At 39.9% G+C, this 24,129-nt stretch overlaps 1 protein-coding gene across 1 annotated transcript in view; it reads right to left on the reverse strand.

Annotated features, from left to right (window-relative positions):
• Positions 1 to 24,129, reverse strand: part of CDH2 (cadherin 2) — a gene marked incomplete at both ends in the record, with an annotated part of 115,058 nt that overhangs the window by 85,951 nt on the left and 4,978 nt on the right. The window contains one exon of the mRNA XM_082282548.1: positions 17,786 to 17,897. Within this exon, the coding sequence (XP_082138674.1) occupies positions 17,786 to 17,897 (112 nt within the window). The remainder of the gene's footprint in view (positions 1 to 17,785; positions 17,898 to 24,129) is intronic.

Below are 24,129 nucleotides of genomic sequence, written 5' to 3' on the forward strand. Positions count from 1 at the left end.
TCCTAATACTCCTCAAAATTGCTCTATTTTTTCAGTATTACAGTCTACTTCTAAAGTTTTGCACCATGACAAATATTCACCCGTGCAAGGCAGGCAGTTATTGAATTCAGATAAGGAAATCATTCTGTACTGCATCTGTCTAAATACTGCAGATTTATTTTCACAGTGTTCTCATAACAGCAAAAAATATTTCAGATGTACAAGAAAAATAGAAAAAAAGAAATATCTTCATTAAATTTTTGACTCAATAATGAAAGCTCCCCCCCTTCCCCTTGAAGTCTGCTTAGAAAAATTAAAATTATTGGCAAAGCCACACTGTACTGCATTGAAAAGCCCCCTCTGGCCACAGCTGTCAGTTTTTACTTTTAGAATCAGGATCTGCCTATGGGCACACAGCTTGTAGCTCATAGGCTCATTACAAGTCAAGGGCAAATAAAAAAATAATACATGTAAACCAGCAGGAAACACTAACGTAACTCTGGATATTTAGATTATGCAACTGCACATCAGTATTCCAATTAAAAAGAAAAGGTACTAACAAACATCCAACTTTAAGGGAAAACGTGTAAGTCACAAGGAAAAGCAACAAATGTCCTGATCACTAACTGGGTCAGATTAAAATAAAATCAGGTATCAAAAAATCTTTATCTGAACAAACACACCCATGCCATCCAATGCATTCTCTTCCTCATCACACATGACAATCTCGAGATATACCTTTATTCCTATTTGTCCCTGAACAGAAAATCAGCATCCCTGTCATTCCCTGTAATATTCACATAAGATACATAAAAATAATTTACAAATCTTTTCTAGAATGCAAGATCCATAGCAGATTCTACAGAATTTCCCTTTTCCAGATGAGATATTCCAAAATATAAAACCCCCAAAACCCCAAACCTCTAAATACCAGAAACTTACTAAGTTTTTGGTTGATTTTAGTCTAGCCAAATTTGCCTTGAATTTCAAGTATTCTCAGAAACTCCAGACCTAGTTTTCCTCTTTCTTATACCACATACTTATGTAAATCCACTGGTTTTGATGAATTACTTTTAAGCTGACCACTAATATAAGAGGAGAGATAGACTGTGCTATTTAAAGAACTTTGTAGTAGAGAGTTTACAAGGCTGCCCTTTTTTTTTCCTCCCTTAATGGAAAGCTTTAAAAATGTTGTCCAAAACAAATCACAGTCTTCAGCTTAAAAGGAAACATTCCTATTGTTTTTAACCCAAACTTAATCAAACTGATTATTACAAGCCACGCAGAATGTGTCTCTATTTTTGACCCCAACTGCCACAGCACATACACCTGGAACAACACTTCATCCTTAGCTGAAGAGCAGCAAGCCTGGCTACCACAGGAATTTACTGCAGAAAGCACTGGAGACCATCTTCTGAAGACTGCTTCAAAGGTCCCTGTGACCAAGAGCCCTGGGGCTCTTTTCTGCCTTCCCACCACAAAGTACTTCCAACCCCAGATACTGATCTTGACTTTGCTAAGGACAGTGATGAGCAAGACCTGACAGAAGGCCACACACATCCTTGTGCTGCTCTAGTTCTTCTGCTGCTGCCCTGGTGTCAGCACATCTTTATTGATAATTCACAGGAGGCTCTGACCCTCAGAGGCAAAGTGCGGACAGGCAGCCTGCGTCATCAGCCCCGCTGCAGGATGGCAGCCTCCAGCAGAGAGCCAGCATGCACGCACTGAGGCAACAGCATCCTCTGTTACAGCAGGAGACTCCCAGCAGAGCTACCCCTCAAATCTCTACACATGGAAGAGTTTACGGAACCGAGAATGCTACTGAAGCCCCTGAAGCAGCCCTGGTAGACTGTCATGTTTTACATCACCCAGGTGACTAAAGAGAGTTCAACAGGGAGTGCATGCAAAAATGGCTTTCAACTATGGTAGTTGGCTTTGCTTGCTTCATTTTGTCTTCGAATAAGCCTGTGACTCTTCTTGTCTGAAGAGACTGCCACTTGCTTAGGGGTTTACTGCTGGATTGCCAGTGTGGAGGGAGAGAGGCTGGACAGACTGAAGATTAAAATGCTGCACATCGTTCTCATATTTCACAAAAGGGCTTGAGCTAATGGTGAAAATATCCATGATTTATACATTCATTAGAGAAAAGAAAAAGTAATTACAGTGAGAAGGTCATCTGATTTGCATACTAGATGCTCAAATCAAACACCCTGGTTCTTCAGATATTAAAGGACAGCAAAGCAGTATGGCTGGCCAGTGAGAGATGAAGATCTCAGTAGAAAATGAACAATATTTACAAACATAGCTAGGATGCACTTCTAGTATGACAATTAAAATGATTTAAGCACCAGATCCTGCTAAAAGATGAGGTCTTGCAGCCCATGGTCCCATATCCCTCTTCTCCAAGAAGCCACTGCAGTGCAGCTATGGGACAAACTGATTCATCCAGCTGATTCACAGGAATATCACTTTCTTTCACTCCAGTGTAAGCCTGCCATTTGATCAGACCAATGCATTGATTCATACTGAGGCTGCACGACCACTGTATCTAGCACAAAACATGCTCTAGAATCTTTGCGAAAGGCAGAAAGAGATGTGGGACTGCTCTCTCTCATGGTACTTTTTAGATCACTTTGTTTCAATACAGGATTAAGACCTCAGGCTTGAGAATTAACATCTGCCTGAGTTCCTTTACCACCATCGAAGATGCACAGTGGATTGTCTTCTCTGCAGTGTGACTCACATCAGTGAAGTTGCACCATTCAGTCCCTCATCGAAACACCTCTTTCAGCCCACCCGCAGTCCACCCCCTCTTTGGTCCTACTACCTTTTACAGAACCAAACCCAGGGACCAAGCTTTAATTTAGCCACCTCATCCACAGCAATGCAAATGCCTCTGCACGAAATCTCCCAATGCATTTGGGTCTGGGAGAGTGAGGCACGAGTAGGACTGTTATCAGCAAACCTTATTTTAATGTGCATCTGTTTTATGTTTGTCTCTCGCTAGCAATATATGCCTCTCTAATTGGGAGCTGCTGATGCTGCTCTGCAATTCTTATATCCTCTAAATAAGGGGAATTGTTACTCTTGAAATGAGGGAACTTGGGGCAATCAGTCTTCCAAACTGGCCTAATCTTCCCAGCCATTTTCAATATCCCCCATGACAGCACACTTTAAGTCTTTCAATCACAGAGATTTAACTTTTTTCCAAGAGTCACAGATAGTGCCTGGAACCTGCAACATCCACCTCGGAGGGCTCTGAACACCTGATGGTTCAAGTCATAGAACCACTAAAAATTCTTCAGCGTGTAGCAAAAACTTTTTACAAGATAAACTTTAGTATTTGCTATAGTGGGGAAAAGGTATTTTGAATGTTCAGTAGGAGCATCAGTTAAAAAGATGAGAAGTACCACATTCATCCACATCTGTTTGGAAAGGCAGCAAATAAACTGTGCATAAATGAGTATTAATCCCCCAATCACATTATCAGAATTGGGTATGTCCTGAAACAATCTAAAACCATTTGTCTGTCCCATATTGAGTATTACAGACCCCACTGTCCCCTTGGCATCTCCAGGTCTTTCTAAAAATTTGTCTAGTATTATCATTTTGTTAATAAAAGAATTATTATATAATAAAATATAAAACCCCAAAAACTTATTTTGTTGCTGGAAAACTAGCAAATTTAACACAAAGTAAGTGATACAAAATGAACAATGTTATTGACACAGTCTGCATTTATGGCACAAAGGTGACCTTCTCTCTCAGTTCATAGCATGCTACGCTCAGAATTTAATTTATCCTGTGCATGCAGATCTGTGCATGGCTTGCAGAAATCCTAAAATGTAAGACAGCAAGATTCTTACCTAAATGACAATACAGAGACTTTAGAACTCTAACACCAAATAAAAACAAAGACCTATAAGCAAAAAAACCCCACATTTTGACCTGCAGGGACATTTTGACACTACCCATAATCTGGAAAATTCTCTGCATCATAAATATACATGGTTGACAGACATTATTAAAACACTGGTGTAACAGCTCACCAAACTATTATCTATCTCTACCCCTTCTATAAAGGTGTAAATGCTTTACAAGAAGTTATCGCTATTAAAAAATACATATAAAGCCTTACCAGACTCTGCTCATCTGCTAGGCTCCCATTCACAATTTTTCAGTTGTTTGCAACAGAAGTCACACTATCATCTTTGAGCAGACAGCAAGTAGTCTTCCAAAGCAGCTTTTCCCAAGACCTTATTTGGTTACCCTACAAAAACTTTAGGTACCACTTGGAAGTTGATAGTCACTTACAGGACTGTGTTTGGAGAGAGCTTCAGTTTTTCATCTATGTCCCGCATGATACACGGGGCTTAAAAAATTAACAATCTTTGTATCCTCCTGTTGGGTTTTGTGAGGAACATACAACTCAATACTGTAAGGACTCAATAACTTTTCTTTTTGTTTTAAATCGACTGCAGTATAAAACCCACAGACCCTGAGACACTGGCCACCTTAAGCCAGGCTTCATCACTGCACCATGACCTGCCCAGCAGACTGGAACAGCCATATTCTGCTGGGATATCTCTTGCAAAATTGCATCCTAAAGCCAGGTGCACCTGTGCTTTTGTAGGCTTTGCTTCCTTTAAACTGCCAACACACTGAAGGCTAATGAAAATCTTCCATTTTAGCCACACTATATTGGCTTTTTTGCATGCAATTGTAAATTACAGAGACTTTGTTCGAAAAATTGGAAGGAGGAAATAACTACCCGATCATTTGCAGCTGTAACAACTGCTATAATCACTTTCTCTGAGGAAAAAAGATCCATTTTTATAAATAATGACACATATCATTCTTAAATAATTAACTGGCACACAGGCATAACGACAAGATTTTAATTAAATGAGACTTGACATGGTCAGAAGTGCAGATAGTGACGTACAGGGTAAGGATGAGAGGGTTTTCTTTTGCTGTTAATTTGTATTTGAAGTCTCAGTGTGATACAGACTTCATTCCAGTTCTGGTAAACACACTGAATCAATTACAGGTAGGCAAAAACACCTCCAATACATAAAATGCTAGATGTGCTATTTGCTCCAAGATGGTAAAACTACTGCCCTAACGTATTTCAGCTGTGCATAAATGCACTCCAAGAGGTCAAAATCCCACTCTGTTTCAATGCTTCTCCCTTCCAGACAGTCAGGAGAGCACTGCGATATTGACCTTCTCCACATACCTTAGTACAGATGAGCACTCCCTGCCTGCATGTGCTGCCCCAGTTTCCACTAATTTCAGCAGTATTTCTGCTCTTATGTAATAAGTACCTTTTCTGCAGAGACTCCTTCAGAAGAAACCAAATCAACCAAAGCTCCTTTTGCATAACCTACCAAGCAGTTATAAGTTACTGGCTGCTGGATGCAGATGACAGACTGATCTGAACCTGTGACCTCCGAGGGATGTACACTCCCCCATTAACCATCCCCTGAGAACTAAGTTGATCAATTTTTTATAAAAGGACATGCACTAAAACACTGTAAAGGGGAAAACTGGGGTTATTTGAACAGAAAAGCACATACTGAACTGGAAAGTCAAACACTTTCACTGATGTATTCTTTCTATGGTGTAAAATGCATACTTGCTGCTTTACAGAGAATACTTAACAGAAGGTTTTTTTGTTTTGGTTTTGTTTGAGTTTTTTCCCCTTGAAGAATTCAGACGATAATCAGCACTGAAAGCTAAATCTATGCAAACATTAATTGTATTTAATGAATGCACAGTGATGAGAATTTGATTTAGGGAAGTACATTCCAAAGAACTTTCAGCATAAAAGATGATGCTGAACAAACACTGTAACAGCTGATGGAAGGAGTACTGATGGTTGATAAAACCACATACTTGACCCACTGATACAGTTCACACTTCTGTCTGTCAGTAAACAATATGCTTACAAAGGGTAGTTAGCAAGGTATCAGTGTGTCAATGAGCGAGAGATGTTTTTTACATTAGAAAATAAAGACATTAGAAAGACCCCGAAAATCAAATTTTAAATGTGTGGCCTTTGTTTACCTTTCCCAAAGGCAGTTCTTATGCACCAGCTTTCTTGTATGGCTAGGGAGAAACTCTTTACTGTGAGGGTGGTGAGGCACTGGAATGGATTGCCCAGAGAAGCTGTGGGTGCCCCATTCCTGGCAGTGTTCAAGGCCAGGCTGGACAGAACTCTGAGCAACCTGGTCTAGAGGAAGATGTCCCTGTCCATGGCAGGGGGGTTGGAACTAGATGGTCTTTTAAGCTCCTTCCAACCCAAACCATTCTGTGATTCTCCTTTGTAGAAACCTACTTGAGCCAGGCATTCAATTCAAGTTTAAGAACCTGTACTACATGCCACTGAAAACCTTACAACATTATCACCACTAATATTTTATGCATCCAGTTTCTGGCACAAGGCTTGAAAGTGAAATGGCTACACCATATAGCAATAATTTTAATAATGAACATAAATATGATCCAAAACCAGGAAAACTCCACAGAGTAACTTCCCCTGACTGAGCTATGTATCAAATCTTATGTGCACAGCTAGTTGACAAAACCAGAAAGAAACGAAGACAGGAAAAAAACTTGCACACTTAGTATTATGTTACTAATGTTTAAAAGCCACTCACTTGTGGAAGTAAAAGCATTTCTTTTTCCTCTTTTCATGTGCTTAAATTAAAATAATGACCTCTTGTAACCAGTGAGCCACCATTACTAAAAGCTCCATGCTGAAAACAAGAACTAGGAACTTACCCTTTACCCACACATAATTTTGATACCGGGTATGCTAAATGCAGACACCAAGGTCTACTTACATAGATGTTTTGCTTGTATTTGATTGCCAGTTTACTTTTATTTGAATATCAATTTGCAAGCTAATTAGAGAACATTGCTTAGCCCATTACAGAAAAATAGTGCTCCACCATTAACTGCAGTGCTATCTCACTAATTCCTTTAAAGACTGGCTTCAAACGCCATCTTCATCTCCATTCAAAACAATTAGTGTACATTTATTTCACATTTTAAACTGCAGCGAATCAAATTTTTAAACCCTTTAACAGATTGCACTGCTATTTTGATAGCTTTTATGTTACAAATTGTACTTTTAGGGATTCTAACTTGTCCTATTTAAGAGAATGTTAAACTGGAACTCACAGAGGGCTTTAAATAATTCCTCCTCTCTACAACCTGAGAGGCATATGCCATTAATTTTCAAAACCAAACAAAATCTACTTCTTAAAAGGCAGCACAGGGCACAAGAAAGAGCTGCAGGCAAGCAGACACAATCATAATATTTGCCACTGCTCACAGGTCTGCCAAAACACAGCAGACAGTAAAGAAGGAAAAAAACCCAAAATGGGCTGGTTTCTGAGCTCTGCAGGCAGCTCAGAGGAGGAGGAGATGCACCTGAGCCATGCTGTGCTGCTCCTGTGCCCACAGCATCAGTGCCTACATGCAGGCGGGAGCTGCAGCCAGCAGGGTGGGGGACGGCAGCCGGGAGCAGCGCTGGGTGCCCTGGTTCTCCAGGACTGTCTGCAGCCAGGGTGGCAGGTTAATGGGATTGCTCACTGTCACCTGCAACCCACGTAAGAACCGTCGGCACAATTCACTACCGTGCCCAGGCAGCGCTGGGATGCAGCAGGCATCAAGGGCAAGGGATGGCAGGGTACTGATCCTCAGCTGCCCAACCCTGGAATATATTAAAACTGCAGGAAGAAAATGCTGCAGAGAGAAAAGAGGGTGGAAAAAACCTAACAGAGAATCTAACACAGTGGAGTTTCATTCAGTTATGACCTCCTTTTCTCTCATCACCACTGACACACCTCTTTTCTCATTAATTTATCTCCTTTTCCACAGCAGGTCCCAGCAAATCAACAACTAAGCTGAGCCAGAAGAGAATGAGCCCACCAGAAAAAGCAGGAACAGTTCTGTGATGGATCATGTTGCTGATCAAACTCACTCATCCTGCAGCCACATCATTGTGGTGCATTTGTAACAATAGGAAAGATTTACATTTTGGGTATATCCTCTCCTAGCTTAAGGCTGGTGCTTTCATATGCACTTAAACTGTCCATCTATACACACAAGGTGAAAAAAAATGAAAAAATATTGCTGGTACCAAATCACCTGTAAAAAGAAGCAGCAGTGGGTTTTAATACTACTGCATAAACACTGATGGACCCCTAGTGCTCAAACTCCATGTTGCCTCCAAAACAGTGGACAAGTCATGATGTGCAGCTGTAGGTACTTTGTCTAACCTCATGTCTTGGCTATAAGATCAATTTATCCTCAAAAGGCTCTTCCTTGTGCATGTTCTGATCTTGCCCGAACACTTAACATAATTAAGTTTTTTTAGCATTAGTATGAATTGCAAAAAAAAAAAATGGAAGATGTGTGACAGCGTGCTGTCATTCTGGTGTCAAGAAGGCCTGGTGGTTTCTCTTGGAAAAGCTTCTCAGCACTATGTGCTCACTTAATTCATACTGGTGAGCTCCACTGGGTCCTCAGCATTTCCTTCAGGGCAGGTATCTGATGCCCATGACTAGCTCAAATTGGATGTCATGAGGAAATCTGAACGTATTCCAAGATATTTTCCTTTTTACCTTGGGTTGCTTCTGCCTTCTCTTCCAACTAATGCAAAATTTCTCTGTTCTTTCTAGGGTTTTGGAGAACCTGTGCTTTCCCTTCCCCCTTGAATGACACTAGGGTTCATACCTCCACCCATTCCACCATCCTTCATCACCTGGATTCTTCTGCTTCCATCCTTTCCCTAGCCTCAGCTCCATTTTGCACTCTGGAATTTCACCCCATTTATCCCCCAACATTATTTTGCCTGGCCTCTGGAGGACACATCAGCCAGGAAGGGCATATGGAGAGGAGTAGAAAACCATCTGTGCTGTGTTAAATTGGAAAGATTTAAAGGGTGCCAAAGGCCAGTTGCTCCTTCTACAGTCTAATTAGAAGATAATAGCAAGTCCAGTACATTTCCTTTCCATCCAAAACCCAACCCTGTTCCTTTGCACCTTCCTTCTGCTCCTTCTTGCTCCAGAGTTTAGCAAGGCTGGCTCTGACGTCTAGGACATGTTGTCAAAGTTTGGAAGTGAACTCTTCCAAAAGTTACTTCCAGAATAGAAAAGTGCCTTTACACTGAGCATCCCAAGTTCAACCAAAAGCAATAAATCTGCCTCACTGCATTCAACCAAAATCAGAGCAGTTCAAACTGTACTTGGGATTTGTTGACTGACACCCAAGTCTTCAACAGAGTAACATTTGATTTAATGTGGTCTTTTAAGTGTTTAAATACTAGAGGAGTTTATCTGTATTTAGTATGGTAATACATCTTGCAATAAAGGGTATTCTCCTGTAATATCAGTTCAGTAGGATGCTCTCATAAATTTATCTTCTATATAGTTAGAAAAATGACAAGTCAACAGAAGATGTACAGTAGTCTTAAGTGACAAAATGAATGCCTAATTATAAATACCATTTTCTCACATTATGTATGCTAACACAGTTGGTCCCACCTGAGTTTCTGCTCCACGTATTCCATATACTTACATACCACACAAAGAAACAATTCTTTTTTCCATGCAGCTCTTGCATGCAACAGCAACTTTTCTTCTATAACTAAATAAATCACCCATACCTAAGAGCACCTTTGCCTGTTGCAGAGGTTTTCTGCACAGCTTTGCAGCCACCATTCCTCCTACCCTCCCCTAGAGCACTGGTCAGCGTTGAAGAACGCTCTAACTACGATTTCAGGACAAATAATGGCCCCTTGGGAATTAAAGCCAGATGGCATAGTTTAAAATTGAACTAAGGCTACATTAAATGGTGTTAGAAAGAGTATAATGCTAGACCCAGCTTCAGAGGGCAGAAACAAACATCCCCTTTGCCATCCTTCATTGAGCCATGCCCAGAGCTTACTGAGGCAGCTAACAATTCTGCTGTCGTAATTCAGATTTCTGCACACAGAAAGGACACTGCATTCGAGACCCTCACAAGTAACCAGCTCAATATAGGAAAAGGGAGTAAGTACTAATTAATTCAGTGCATTCCAAGTAAATGCACCATAGACAGAAATTACTATCTGGACTGGACTAATTAACTAAGATAGTAATTTACAGATCCCAGAACACTGCAACCATTCAAGATTTCTGTAATTTCTCTGTAGGTGTATTTTCCTCTTTATCAAGACGCAATTTTAAGAGTCTACACAAGAAACAAAAGCAGTGCTCCTTTTCTAGGGAATAAGGGAGAATCATATTTCTTCTTTGGAAAAAGTGGACAGAATAGTTAATTTAGAATTTAACTACAAAACGTTAGTTCCACCTGCAATACAAATATTCCATAAAACCTTTTGTTTAGTATAATTTATAAGGTTTTTTTAGAATTCCTTCTTATCTAGAACTCAAGTGATAAATTCTTTGATACTGGATATACAAATTGATTCACATATTACATACAATTCCACCAAGGGATAATAGTTATGTGTCAGAAATGTCTGTAACTTATACACATCCATAACATCACTGCATTTCACTATTTATGCTTATTCTGTTTATATGTATGTAACATTCAACATGCAAGCTTGAAATGAGAAGGTACCAACTTTAGTCAGTAGTTTAACACTCAAAAGTAAAATCAGGTATCACAGACAGATCAGACAAAAAAAGCAAAAAGGAGTCACCATTCAAATAGGTATATTACCACTGTTCAGCAAGGTGAATATACACTATATGTACTCAAGGATATATTCTACGTTTAAGTAGTTGGTAAAAGGGAATAAGGAAACAACCTCTCAAGAAAAGAAGTCTCTTGCTTCAGCAAAAGAAAGCTCTAATTTTCAGGGGACAAGTATCTAAGAATACATTAAGAGCTTGGTACATGAATAGACAACTGGCAGTATAAAACAGGTACTGTGCTAGCATAGTGAAAGCAAACAGAAGCAGCTCTTCCAATCCAGGATAGTAAGCTCAAAACTGACACTGGAGAATTTAGGATGCTGTGGGATATCAAAAGAGTACAAACAGGAAAGCTGTTTGAGAAAATAAGATGAAAAGGATTAAAAAGGCAAGAAACCAAGAACTGGAATGCAACTGTAACATACAAAAAACAACAAGGCACAGCATCACCAAGTAACAGCAATAGAATTTACTCTGCCTCTCACAGAAGAGGGCAAAACTGAACCTCCTAAATGTTAAGCAGAACTGAGGGGGAAAAGATATCTTAACAACAGAAGCTTCTGGAAAAAATATTTCTCACTCCCACAAAGGCTTAAAAGAGTAACTAGAAGGATGGTAGGTTGTAGTGTTTTTTTTTTTTGTTTTTTTTGTTTTTTTGTTTTTTTTTTTTCTTTCCCAAGAGGGGGCAGGGTGAAGAGTACAGGAAAAGAATTTCCGAAAACAATACATTTGGGAAGGATTGAAACAATCTTTCCCCAGCTTGCCAGCAGCTCATAGAGAGACCCTATCCATCTGAGATTCTTTGGCTGTCTGCCTGGAAGGAACTTGTCAACTTGTCTTTTTGCTTAAGGCAAGGAGACTTCAAACAAAGTGGTTACCATTTTCATCTTTTTTTTATAGAAAAAAAAAAAAAAGGCCAAAATTTTTTTCCTGGGGAAAGACTAATTTCCCTCTTGGAAAATATAATTCTTCTAAGAACACTTTCACTGGCTCTATATATAGTTAATGCACACTGGAATATCAAAGCCCCCTGTGTATGCTGCTAGAGTAAGAATACAATTGTAAAAGAGCTGTTTACAGCAAAGAAAGGCTCATAAGCCTTAAAAGATGTGCTGCTGTCTTCAATTTTAAGCATTATGACTTTTTAAAAAGGAATTTTATTCTTAGCTGATGGCAGATATTTGTATACATAGAATAATATAACACCACTAGCAACAAAGTCAAGTAGCTCCACCTGGGACAGACAGCATCCATGTAGCCCTCCACTACATCATAAAGAAATGCCAAGCTACTCTTCAACAACAGGCCACGCCTGAGAGCCACACTCCCAACAACACATTTCTGGGTTGAGACCAATTGGTATTTTCAACGGTAAACTACAAAATAAGTCTGTGGGAATGCAAAAATCAAGTTTTGTTACTCAGTTTGAAAGCATCAAAACAAATGCTATTTTCTAAGCATTTCACTGCTAGAGGAGAGAAGGCAGCAGGGGCACTATGTCTGTTAAAGCCTACAAGGTCTTTGAGAAAGAAAGCCTAAAGGAGTGGGAGTGAAAGTTTACCCCAGATAAATTTGCTAACCCCGTTCATTTTATGGTTCCATGAGCACTTGGTACCAGGCTCAAAGAGGAGGGAAGGCATAAGCGTGCCTTTTTTGGCAGAGCTGATGCTTACTGTGGCTTAAACAGCTCACAAAACTGCAGTGTTAATCATCCATAATCACTGCTTATCTCTGTGATCAACACCAAAACATTTTTCTTTTTCTTTATCATTGTGCAGTGCAAAGACCTTAGAAATATTTTACAGCTACACAGCGCTCAAAGGAATGGTTTAGGAATGAATTTGCTTAGCAGAAAACTAAAACCATGCATTTAGCAACAGAAGAGACAATGTTAAAATAACATCTTTGAAAGAAACTGCTACAATAATTATCAGAGTAAGAATAGCTAATAAATTATTCTGCAAACCATTCAAGTAACCTTTTGACGTGAATGATTTTAGCTGAAAATGCTTTATTTGTATCTTAAAATTTCCAGGATATAGAACAAAGATTAGATAAACAGGCTGGACATATCAAACTGCCACAAGTACTTTTTCCTGGATGAACTACAAAAATGTGATAAAACCAGCACAAGCAAGGGCATTTAATATATTAAACGGAACTCCCTCTTGACTTAACCTCTTCTTCTCTGAATACTACATCTTATTTATGGCTCTCCAAACAGTAATTATATTTTATTTACAGAAAGCAGTCATAAGTACTGTGCCTTAAATTTGGGTTAGATATCTACTGCTATTAGGTGATGGCTGGAGACTTATTTGCATAGTACTTATTTTCTTTTTTATATGTTGGAAGATTTAAGTCCTAAAAAAATTTGAAGTATATTACATTCTAAAAGACCTGGAGGCCCAAATAATTCCATGGTTTTATTATTAAGACACTTTTTAGCAATGAATGAAGTTTCTGTAAATTCTACTTCTAAAATTATTATTTTTTCTTCCTTTACACAAATTAAGGTAGTAGTTCTGAGCTCACTTAGCTCCTTGGTAAAAACCACCGTAATTTCAATGAAGCCACTGGTATCAAGTGAAACAACATGTCAAACAGAATTAATAAATTCAATATTAGGCCTATATGACTCATCTTAAATGTATCTAGTGACCAGAGCATATCGTATCTTGAAGTCAGACTTGCCAGGCACTGTACAAGAAAAACTGTAAGATACCAGCTTCAAAGAGTCTCCAAGGCTATGACCAATGAAGTCTGTTCCAGGGGAACAGAGAATCATGGGGCACTGGTGACACTGTGCCAGAAGGAGGCAATAGGGGACAGTCTATATGGTACAGGTTACCACCTACAGAGCTCAGTCACAGACTACAAAAGGAGTAGTTTCCAACTTCTCTGACTTCTCACCTAGAATCATCTTTTCTATTTCCTCATCCTGAAACCAAGGGCAGCAAGGGCAGCTATCTTTCTCTTTTTCTCCCCCCAGCCCCCATTAATAAATGTGGGGGTTTTTTTCCCTTTTCCAATTTATATTTTTCTGAATATACTGCTCCACCTGTTTTTCACATACTGGGGCAAACCAAACACCTGGATAACGACTGAATGTGTAGCTGCCTCTCATGCACAAAAGGAAAAATTAGTAGATGCTGTCATAAAGTTCTAGCCATATGAATGAACCATGCCATTATGAACTATTCTTAAATGCAACAGGAACAATCCCGACCCTCTGTCAAAAACAAGCAGCACCTGAACAAAGGATTAAAGAGAAACCTCTTCAAAAAACATACCATACAGAGTAGTACAAGTAAACTTCTTATAATAGTGCTTCAAAAGCCAGATATCCTATGTTACTGTAACAACTGGAGTGCAGACACCAACAAGTTATATGATAACTCTAATTTTATTTAAGGGAAAAAAGGCACTAATATCCAATCTAAACCTTCCTGATGGAAGGTGATACCATTTTCTCTTGTCCTATTACCTGTTTCTGGAAAACCAACCAACCCCCACCTCCTTCCTTCCCTCAGTCCAATAGTAAAATGAGTTGTTCTCTGTACCCAGTCCTCTGAGCTGGAAGACCAGAACAGGGAGCAGAGTGAAGCCCCCATCACACAAGGAGAAATGGTCAGTGACCTGCTGCACCACTTAGACACACAGAAGTCTACGGGGCCAGATGGGATCCACACAAAGGTACTGAAGGAACTGGCAGAAGTGCTCAGAGAGCCACTTTGCATCATTTATCACCAGTCCTGGATAACCAGGGAGGTCCCAGTTGACCAGAGGTGAGCAAATGTGATGCACAGCTACAAGAACAGCCAGAAGGAGGATCTGGGGAGCTACAGGCCTGTCAGCCTGACCTAGGGGCTGGGGAAGGTCACGGAGCAGATCACCTTGAGTGCCACCACGCAGTACATACGGGATAACCAGGGGATCAGGCCTAGCCAGCCTGAGTTCATGAACGGCAGGTGCTGCTTGACCGACCTGATCTCCTGTTATGACAACGTGACCCACTGGATGAGTGGAGGGCTGTAGATGCTGTCCACCTAGACTTTAGAAAAGCCTCTGACAGCGATTACCACAGTGCTCTCCTGGAGAAACTGGCTGCTCATTGCTTAGAGGGGTGCAGTGTTTGCTGGGTAAAAACCCAAAAATTGTCTGGATGACCAGACCCAGGGAGTGGTGGTGAATGGAGTTACATCCAGCTGGCAGCCAGTCATGTTCCCCAGGGCTCAGAGTCGGGGCCAGTCCTGTTTAGTATCTTTATTAATGACTGGGATGAGCGGATCAGGTGTATCTCAGTCAGATGGGCAGGAATGCTGATCGGCTGGAGGGCAGGAAGATAATGCTTCTTGGATCAGTGGGCCAAGGCGAATTGTGTGACCTTAATTGTTTTCTACAACTACCCGAAAGCATGTTGTAAGGAGGTGGGGGTTGGTAATTTCTTCCAGAAACAGGTAATAGGACAAAAGAAAATGGTATCACCTTCCATCGGGGAAGCTTAGATTGGATATCAGAAAGAGTTTCTTCAGCAAAAGGGTTGGCAAGCATTGGAACAGGCTGCCCAGGAAAGTGATGGAGTCACCATCCCAGGAGGTATTTAAAGGACATGTAGATGTAGTGCTTAGGGACATAGTTTAGTGGTAAACTTGGCAATGATAGATTAATGGATGGACTTTATGGTTTTAGAGGTCTTTTCCAACTTAAATAATTCCATGCATTTAGATAGGCGAGGCAACCAAGATCAGAATCAGGCACATGATTATCCCTACGAAGCAAATGTCATGCAACTATACTTAACTTCCAGCATCATCTGAATCTAGTTTAATAACCAGAAAATAGGCTTTTGACAACAATAGTATTTCAAAATGACAGTGTAATTAAATTTAAGTCAAAGCTATGCAGTGATGGACTGTATGTTTATCTGTAACCAGCAAATTATATGCTTTTAAGCATGTCAAAATTTTCAAAAGAATTAACCACTGCAGTAATTCAGAGGAGGAAATGGTGGTAGGAAAAAGACTCCCCCAGGTCATTTTTCAACCAGCTGATATGATGTGATACGTACCGTTTGCCTCATACAGTGTTTCCAATTCCTACTTCCCTAAAATGTTATGCATTTTAATACCATTCAAGGACAAACCAACAGTCATGCTTCACTCACTTCTGAGAAGCAAGGGAAGGGACTGTGGGAATGGGATGAATAATGAAACAGGAAGTCAGTTTGTCATCCTATGTTACTAGTTCAGACTCAGTTAAAGCTGATCAGACATTATCATCAGGTTTGCATGAGCAAGGACAACTGACAATCAATGCCCAGTCTACTGTGGTTCCTAACTGGTGGGAAAAGAAAAGGGAAAAACTGCAGAAAGAGCCTTGATTCCATACCAAGTAAAGAGAACTTTCACAGGGCAGAGCAGATCTCAAAATCTGTGTGATCTCCATTTCAAGAGGAACTGATGGCATGACAGTTAACCTGTAACAAACATTTGGTGGTTTCAAGGCAGCACCTTTGGGAAGCACTTGGCTGCTGTGCTCTGCATCCCTGTTTCTGTCCCCCGCCCCTGTTTGTTCATCACATACCAAGGAGTTCTCATGCAGATGTCTATTACAGGAGTCTGCAGGAGAGACATCTATTAACTCCCATTTGGTGGGAAAGTGAGGAATATTCTCTTGACCCTTTATTGTTTTCTCCATTGGCAGAACATTTACTTCAATACAAAAATTTCTAAGCCATCTTTTAATAAAAGAAAAGTCTGTGCTGGTAGAATATACTTCCTTGAAACTGATCAGAGAAAGCTTTAATAACTCAAGTTTAAATACACTAAAGCTAATCAATTCATCCTGCATTCAAGTTTCCATTATACTTCTAAGAAAGCACAAAACAGGTCTGTAAAATATAATTAACGAGAGACTGCTACATACAGCATGTAAAATCAAGACTACAGCTTTTACCTCATTTGTTTTGCAGACTCATTAGAATTTTTTTCATTTAAATGTCTCGAACTGCGTAGCCAAATTTATACGTGAAAGAAACAACAAATTAAATTAAATTAGTCCTTATTTAAGCTGTATTTGAAACTGTCTAAAACCCATGTTCTTAGTTCCACAATTTCCAAATTAGATTAAAAAAAATTATGTTAGCGGTTCAGAAAACAGACAAACTAATGCAGATTTTTAAAAACTGTTGTACTTCTGCAAACTTGTATACTGCAACTTAACTGGCTGGGAAATTTACGAAACATTCAGAGCATCTGCCTCTGTGTCCTACTCTATCCCTGAAAAATAGAGACACAAAAAGAACAGTGAACTGAATTCCCAACCTGGACAACCCGTGGGCAGAGGTACTGACTGCCTGGCATCCCTGGCGGAGGAAACGGCTTGCGCTCACCGAGTGCAAGGCAAGCAGGCCATCCCCAGCCTGGGCACCGTGCCATTCAGATGCAGGTAGGTGCCAGGGTGAGAGAGCAGTGCACTGTCCCTGAGACAGCCCTGGCACTGTCCTGCCTCTCCTGGCATGGCTCCTTACAGAGCCCGCAGTGCTGCGGTCACTGACCAGGGGCTCACAGACAACCACTCACTCACGTTGCTGCCTGTCCCATTACTTGCTTTCCACAGGTGACTCTCCTCAGATTGCCATGAAACAGCAGTAAGGGAACTCTCTCTGCATTAACATGAGCACTAGGACTGGGTGTAACTGCAGTTCTTCTATGACAGATGCAAAGCAGAAAGGAAATTTTCTTTACCTCCTCATACATACACAAGCTCTAAGTACAGACTGATGGCATACCTATTATCAGTGGTAGTAAGAAACATCAGTGTGAATGCTGTGCTGAGAATTAGAGGATAATAATGGGAAGTTTTGCAACACTCAGTGTTTTCAAATTACAGTCAGAGGTGCATGTGCGGTCACTAATGCCAACAGATTTTCCAAATCCTGTGACAGTGATCAAGAAATAATCATAGGGCAGCTGATGTTCTTTCCTGCAAGTGTTTGTATCCTATTTAAGGATGAAAATGCTCCAGAGTGACTTATGACTACAAGTAGGAGAAACAAAAAAGTTCAATATGTTTTCTAACAATACCATTGAGAAGAGGCTGCCCTCCATGTACACTCCTTGATACTACTGCACTGTGAACATCTTCAGGAAATCCAGTCTTGCATGACATATCTTCACAGGTTGCTTTTATCGGTGCCTGAAACACAAGACAAAATTTATGTAATACTTGCAACCCACATTCACCAGAGAAACATTCCAGTTGGCACATACCCCACTTTGGTGCTGTCTTGTACAAGCAGAATCTTTGTTTTTGAATGACTGCAATTAGGACCGCAGGGGCAAAGGGTTAATCTTTCTGATAACTGGAATGGAAGGAACAAATCCCACTTGTCTGGTAAGATCTAAATAATACACCGTCTTGATTCTTCTGACAACTGAACATTTCCACTAAACCAGACATCAAGACTGAAGGGGAATCATAAGGGGAACAAAAACATTCCTTCATCTGGAAATAAATGTTGCATAAAACCCACTGGCAACTTTTTCACAGCTAGATTACTTAAGAGGAATAACTTCAACCACTGCTTTAAGATGCTTTATTTAGAGTATTTCTATGTGAGGCTGCACTAGAACAAGTAAACTAAGACAAAATGTTACATTTGCAGTAACTTAACAGAACTTACATTAGTGTTCACGTTCAAACAGATACCATATAAAGTCAAACGTTTCCAATGCAATCTCCTATTTCAAAGGGACATTAAGTTAAAAGGAGAGTAGCTCATTAAATTTGCACAATGGAAGAGCTGAGCCACTGAAACTGTTTGTTCTCTCACTTATTAAAAAAGTTTGCCCTCAAATCACATTCTTAAAAGTTTCATAAATGCCTTTTTATTAAGAAATATAATACAGCATTTGGAAATTTGTTTGTTCTGTAGTCTTCCATGTTCAGAAGATACTTCTGGTAGCAAAGCTGTTTTCCAGGACAGTTTGTTGCCTATTTGGAAAAAAAAAAACAACCAACAAAATCAAACATTTTATGTGGCTAAGGACTAAGACTTATTTTCAGTGGATTGTTTTTGTCTTGTTTCAGTGCTGCACAAGACAATGGCTGACCTTACATGTGGCTACATGACCATCCATTAGAAAAACCCCTTTCACACTGCACACAGCAGAGAGGTCATTTCCCATGCCAGCCTGGGCTGAGATACATCCAAGAAATCCTGATAGCCCTCACACAATCTCAAACACACCTACATGCAAAACAAAAGCCTATCCACGTGCATGCCCAGATGTAGTACATGGTCTTGGACAGCACAAGCAACTGTGTGATTATATCATACTTAAATCTGATTAAGACTTTAATTAGATTTTCCTGTTTGCTTTCCCAGATGGGCTTCCATCAAGCAGACCTACTCAAGGCCACGTATGCATGTCTGAATACACTTGCAAAGAAAGCCCTACAGGAAAAAATAAAAAAGGAAGTGAGAAAGAGGAGAAGATGGTGTTAACACCCATTCACCACAGTAACCTCAGGGAAAGAGAGCATTAAAGCAGAGGGGGGACGGGAGCACCTCAAACCACAAGGGTTTCCTCAGGGAAAAGGGACTAGGAGGAAGCGTAATCCCTCCATTTACAAACATGGCTAAACTCAGCATACCAACCCCAGCTGGAACAATTTTATCACTAGTACAAGGAGGCATATGTATCCCATTGCACTGCATTTACACCAACAGAGTCACTGACACTAGCAAAAACAAACAAACGAATTTACTAACTCACAGGTTAATGCACTCTCCAGGTATGCACTCAGTAAATGAACCTGTCTATCAAGTTTCAGGTTAACTTAAACTGTTCTGACTGAAGTTCTACATGGGTATCATCTCACCTCTGTACAAATGCTTATGTACTTTAATACGTTTATATGGAGACCCTAAAGTGAAAGCAAATAAAGCAACAGTTTAGCTATCATAGGACTATGTTACCTACAAAACCGGAACCTGGATCTGTAGCTAAGTGCCAAAAATCTATTTACATATTGAGTTTTTAAGATAAAAAGATGGCAAATCAAAAATAACGAAAATTTCAACCAGCCAGTTTTCTCAGTTTTACAACTCAAATCACAGGTTTGATAAAGTTTCCATAATTTGAAAGAAAAACAGTAAGACTCATTTAAACTACTGTACAAAAGGTGACTTCAAAGTAAATGTGGCAGAAAAGGAAATAAAAGTCTTTCATAGTATCTTTGAAATAAGAAGGTACTGGGTGGGCAGCTGAGGAGATCGCAGGATTTTAACAAGTGTGCACTGATGTGCTTGGGAATCTTTCAGCCTTTCCAGTAATCTATATGTACTAAACAGCTCTTATAAACTGAAACAATGCCCACTGAAACAAAGGCTGGGGAACATGAATAGAAAGCCTTCTTTATTCTTTCATTTGCAGCCATCAATTTTATCCAGAAACAAAAGACTGTACTCTGCTCTCCAGAAACAGCCCTTTGTAAAGATTGTTTCAGAATAAAAACACAAGGGAAGGAAGAATTCAAATTTTCAGCAATTCTTAATCGCCCAGTGTTAAGCATTCTGAATTAAGTAGAAGTTGCAACTTCAGACACACTGGGTCACAGCAAGTTCAGCCTAAGAGTACTGCAAGACTTAAACCATTTTAACTCTAAGAAAAGAAGGATGCTGAAATATTTTTATTCCCTTATCTGGGGGAAAAGGCGAAAGCTAGTGAAGATTATGGGACACATTATTATAATTCACAGGATTTTGTGTGATTAGTACAATTCCCAAGACACTTTCAAATTTAAGATAATATTACTTGTACATTCATCTACAGAAGGACACTACCTAAAAAACCCCTTGTCTTTTTAAGACAGAAAGCAATTACCTTAGCTTGTACCCACATGAAACCTACTCAGTGGAGTCACAAAGCTTTGAACAAGCTCAGAACTTGGAAAATTCTCCTCTCAAGTACAAACAGACTTTGCGACAGCAAAATAGAGTTACTTCTAAAAAACTATTCTGCTTTCCTCATCCTTTATGACTTGTTTAGCCATTTTTAACTGGTAAATGAGTGATAAGCATTACCATCTACAGATGCTAGAGAGCTAGTCACACATGGTATCAGATCATGCATATAAACTCAGTACTGTAGATCACAGATTAAATGCAACAGGAGAATGCCAATTATGAAGCAACATGATGTAAATTAGAAGTCTTCTGTCAAAACTGTTATTCAATCAATTAAACGAATTCACCACTTTGATACAGTTAGGCAGTTAAGCCTGCAGTTTTGACACCCTGCTCCTCTGTTACTTTAGTTTCATCTCTAGATATGAAATCTGTGGTTTAATTCCAAAGCTGTATTCCAGCTCGATTTAAAACAAAAAACAACAAAAATCAAAACCAAAAGCACCATAACCTGTTTACAATCTCAACTGTATAATTCTAAGGGATTTGCATTTACATCTTTTTCTAAATACCACCAGTAAAAGTCTTCCAAGAATACAGGCCTCAAAGTTTTAAGAAGTTTCTAACTGAAACAAGAATCAAGCCAGGCAGAATTTCTTCAATAGTACTGACAGATCTAGACTCACAAGTCTCTCCAATTTCCATTGTTTCTAAAAAGTAGACACATTTAAAGTATAATTCCAAATATCTGGAAACATCCATTTAAAGAAGCATCAATTTCCAACTGTTATTTCACCACCTCCTCTGCATATGCCATACACCACTGGCACTCAGTAGTAGCTACCAATCTGAAATATCCAAGTGTCCTCTACTGTTTGCCTCTACATGTACTACAACACAAGATTTCTTAACAGCAACTCTACCAAAATGCAAGGCAAGTTGTTTTTGGAAAACTGCTTTCTTTTAGAGTCAATGTAATTTACTCCTATGGGAAAAGAAGCCTAGGTAGTAAAATGAGAAACCGAGCAGTATGCATGAAAGAAAATATCATACTATACAGCATAATTGAACATAGTACAGTCACCAACTGCCAAGGCTGGCCAATTCACAGGACATTACTGTGTGAAGTTCAAAACAATGTCTGACATAATTATATGCATGATAAAGCAAGAACGGAGTATTTGAGCTCTTCCTCCTTAATAACCAACATTAATTTGCAATTACCACAGTAATATTCAACTTAAGCACAGATCACAGAAGTATTTGTGACTGTGTTTAAAGACTGGGTGTTTCTTCATTAATTTAAAAGCCAGGATGGTACCCAGTACCCACTTGCAACTTAGGCTGCAACTCTAGAGATGGTTCTGTCCATTTTTAGTTTTGTGTACAGTCATTATCTAACACACTGGGATATGCTGTAAGAGGTGGTGTTATTTAATAACAAGTTTCTACTTACTACCATAAGCCATGAGAAAGATATCCTGCAAGATGATAGAAACATCTCTGAAAAGCTTTAGATGCTAGAATTCAAATGTTCAGCAACTCTTTCTTAAATCTCCAACTTGCTGCAAACAAAGCTGCCAACAGTTTATACTCTCACAGTACTCAGTACTTCAGCAAATGTAGTCAAGTACAATTTGTTTTCAACCATAGAGTGCAACTAGAGAAAAAGAAAAGTGCCTTTCATTCAAATTGTTCTGGAAGCCAAAAGCTTCCACAGTGGGTGCCAGGCTACATCCTCCCAGAGGTCATTCAGTTACAGCAGAAAGGGCTTTCGTTATACCATCTTCAATTCTAATCAGCACTCTACTTCATGAACTGTGGCTTTTTAGATCAGAAAATCCAGTTTCTTAAACCAACACTTATAGCTCTCAAGCACCTTCCCCAAGTAAGAGAATCTGCAACTTTTATGCTACCATCTGGTTTAAAACAACTTGCCTTAAACCACCAAAGATTCATAGAATCATACAATGCCTTGAGTTGGAAGGAACCTTATAAGTCATCTATTTCCACCCTCCCTGCCCATGGGGCAGGGACACCTTCCACTAAACCAGGCTGCTTGAAGCCCCATGCAACCTGGCCTTGAACACTTCCAGAGATGGGGCATCTACAACTTCTCTGGGAAACTGGTTCCACTGCCTTACCACCCTCACAGCAAAGAATAACTAATCTAAACCTACTGTTTTTCAGTTTGTAGCCATTCCTGCTTGCCCTATCACCACATGCCCGTGTAAAAAGTTTCTCTCCATCTTTCTTTTAGGGTCTCTTCAGGTACCAGAAGACCAAAATTAGGTCACTCCAATGTTCCAGGCAGAACAAACACAGTTCTTTCACCCGTTTCTCACAAGAAAGGTGCTCCATGCCCATCTTACGATTATCGTCATGGCCCTAGTCGGAACTCACTCCAATAGCTTGACGTCCTTCCTGCGCTGGGGACCCCAGACCTGGATGCGGTATTCCACGTAGGGTCTCACTAGGGAGGAGTATGGGCAGAACTGGCTCACTCGCCCTGCTGGCCATGCTGCTTTTGATGCAGCCCAGGACATGTTTGGCTTGCTGGGCTGTGGGCATGAAACGCTGGGCCACGTCCAGCCTCTCGTCCACCAGCACCACCAAGCCCTGCTCTGCAATGCTGCTCTGCATCTGTTCATCCCCCAGCTTTACACACCATGTTCACAGCCTATCCTGTTAACCCCCACTGAGAGACAACGTTCATTTGCTGTATTAAAAATTGAGACGATTATTTAGTATATGCCACATAGCTCAAAGCCATAACCCAAGTCTGGACTTTCCCTCTCCCTCAACTAGGAGAACGTGGGACTGGTTGCATCTTCCAAAACACATGGTTTTTCGGGTAAGCCACAAGTTAGAGAAGGAAATCTTAAAATTTCAGCTGGAATGACAAAAACAAATGACAAAAACTTCGGTATGTCTAAGTTACATTGTTTTAATAACAATTTTTTTTTTTTAATTGGTCCTGTATTTGCCCATACATTCTAATTTCTCTACAAGAAATGACCTCTCTCTGATTTGATAATAGCCATTGTATTGCTCACACTGAACATCTCAGCCCATAAAACTGCTGCTATTCCATACAGGAGGATGCTGCTTTTTTTCTGACCTTTGGGGAAGCCTTGGAAGGCCTCTTTTGGGGGGGATCACAAAATTTTAACTATGTCTTCAGCTGCTGGGTGATAATTATATGCTAATTATAAGGAATGGGAGAGTCCCTAGAGGAGTCTGTTGGTAAAAATATATTTTTTAAATATGTCAAGGAGTGCCTAGAGGAGAGGATAAACGCGCCTTTTGGAAACATGGTATTTAATTAAATACACGAATACTGACTAAAACCAAATAGTTTAAGTGAAATGCTGAAAAGATTTGGCAGCGAATTACCTTCCATCTTGGAAGCTGCTGATCCTGTATCTGTTTTCATAAGCCATTTAAAAATAGAAAGCCTAATTTCCCTTCTTTATTCAGACAGAGCTCCCATGATCTTTCAACAAGAACTGCAGG

This window comes from Coloeus monedula (assembly GCF_965178545.1).
Source record: "Coloeus monedula genome assembly, chromosome: 1".
In the NCBI taxonomy this organism is placed as follows: Eukaryota; Metazoa; Chordata; class Aves; order Passeriformes; family Corvidae; genus Coloeus; species Coloeus monedula.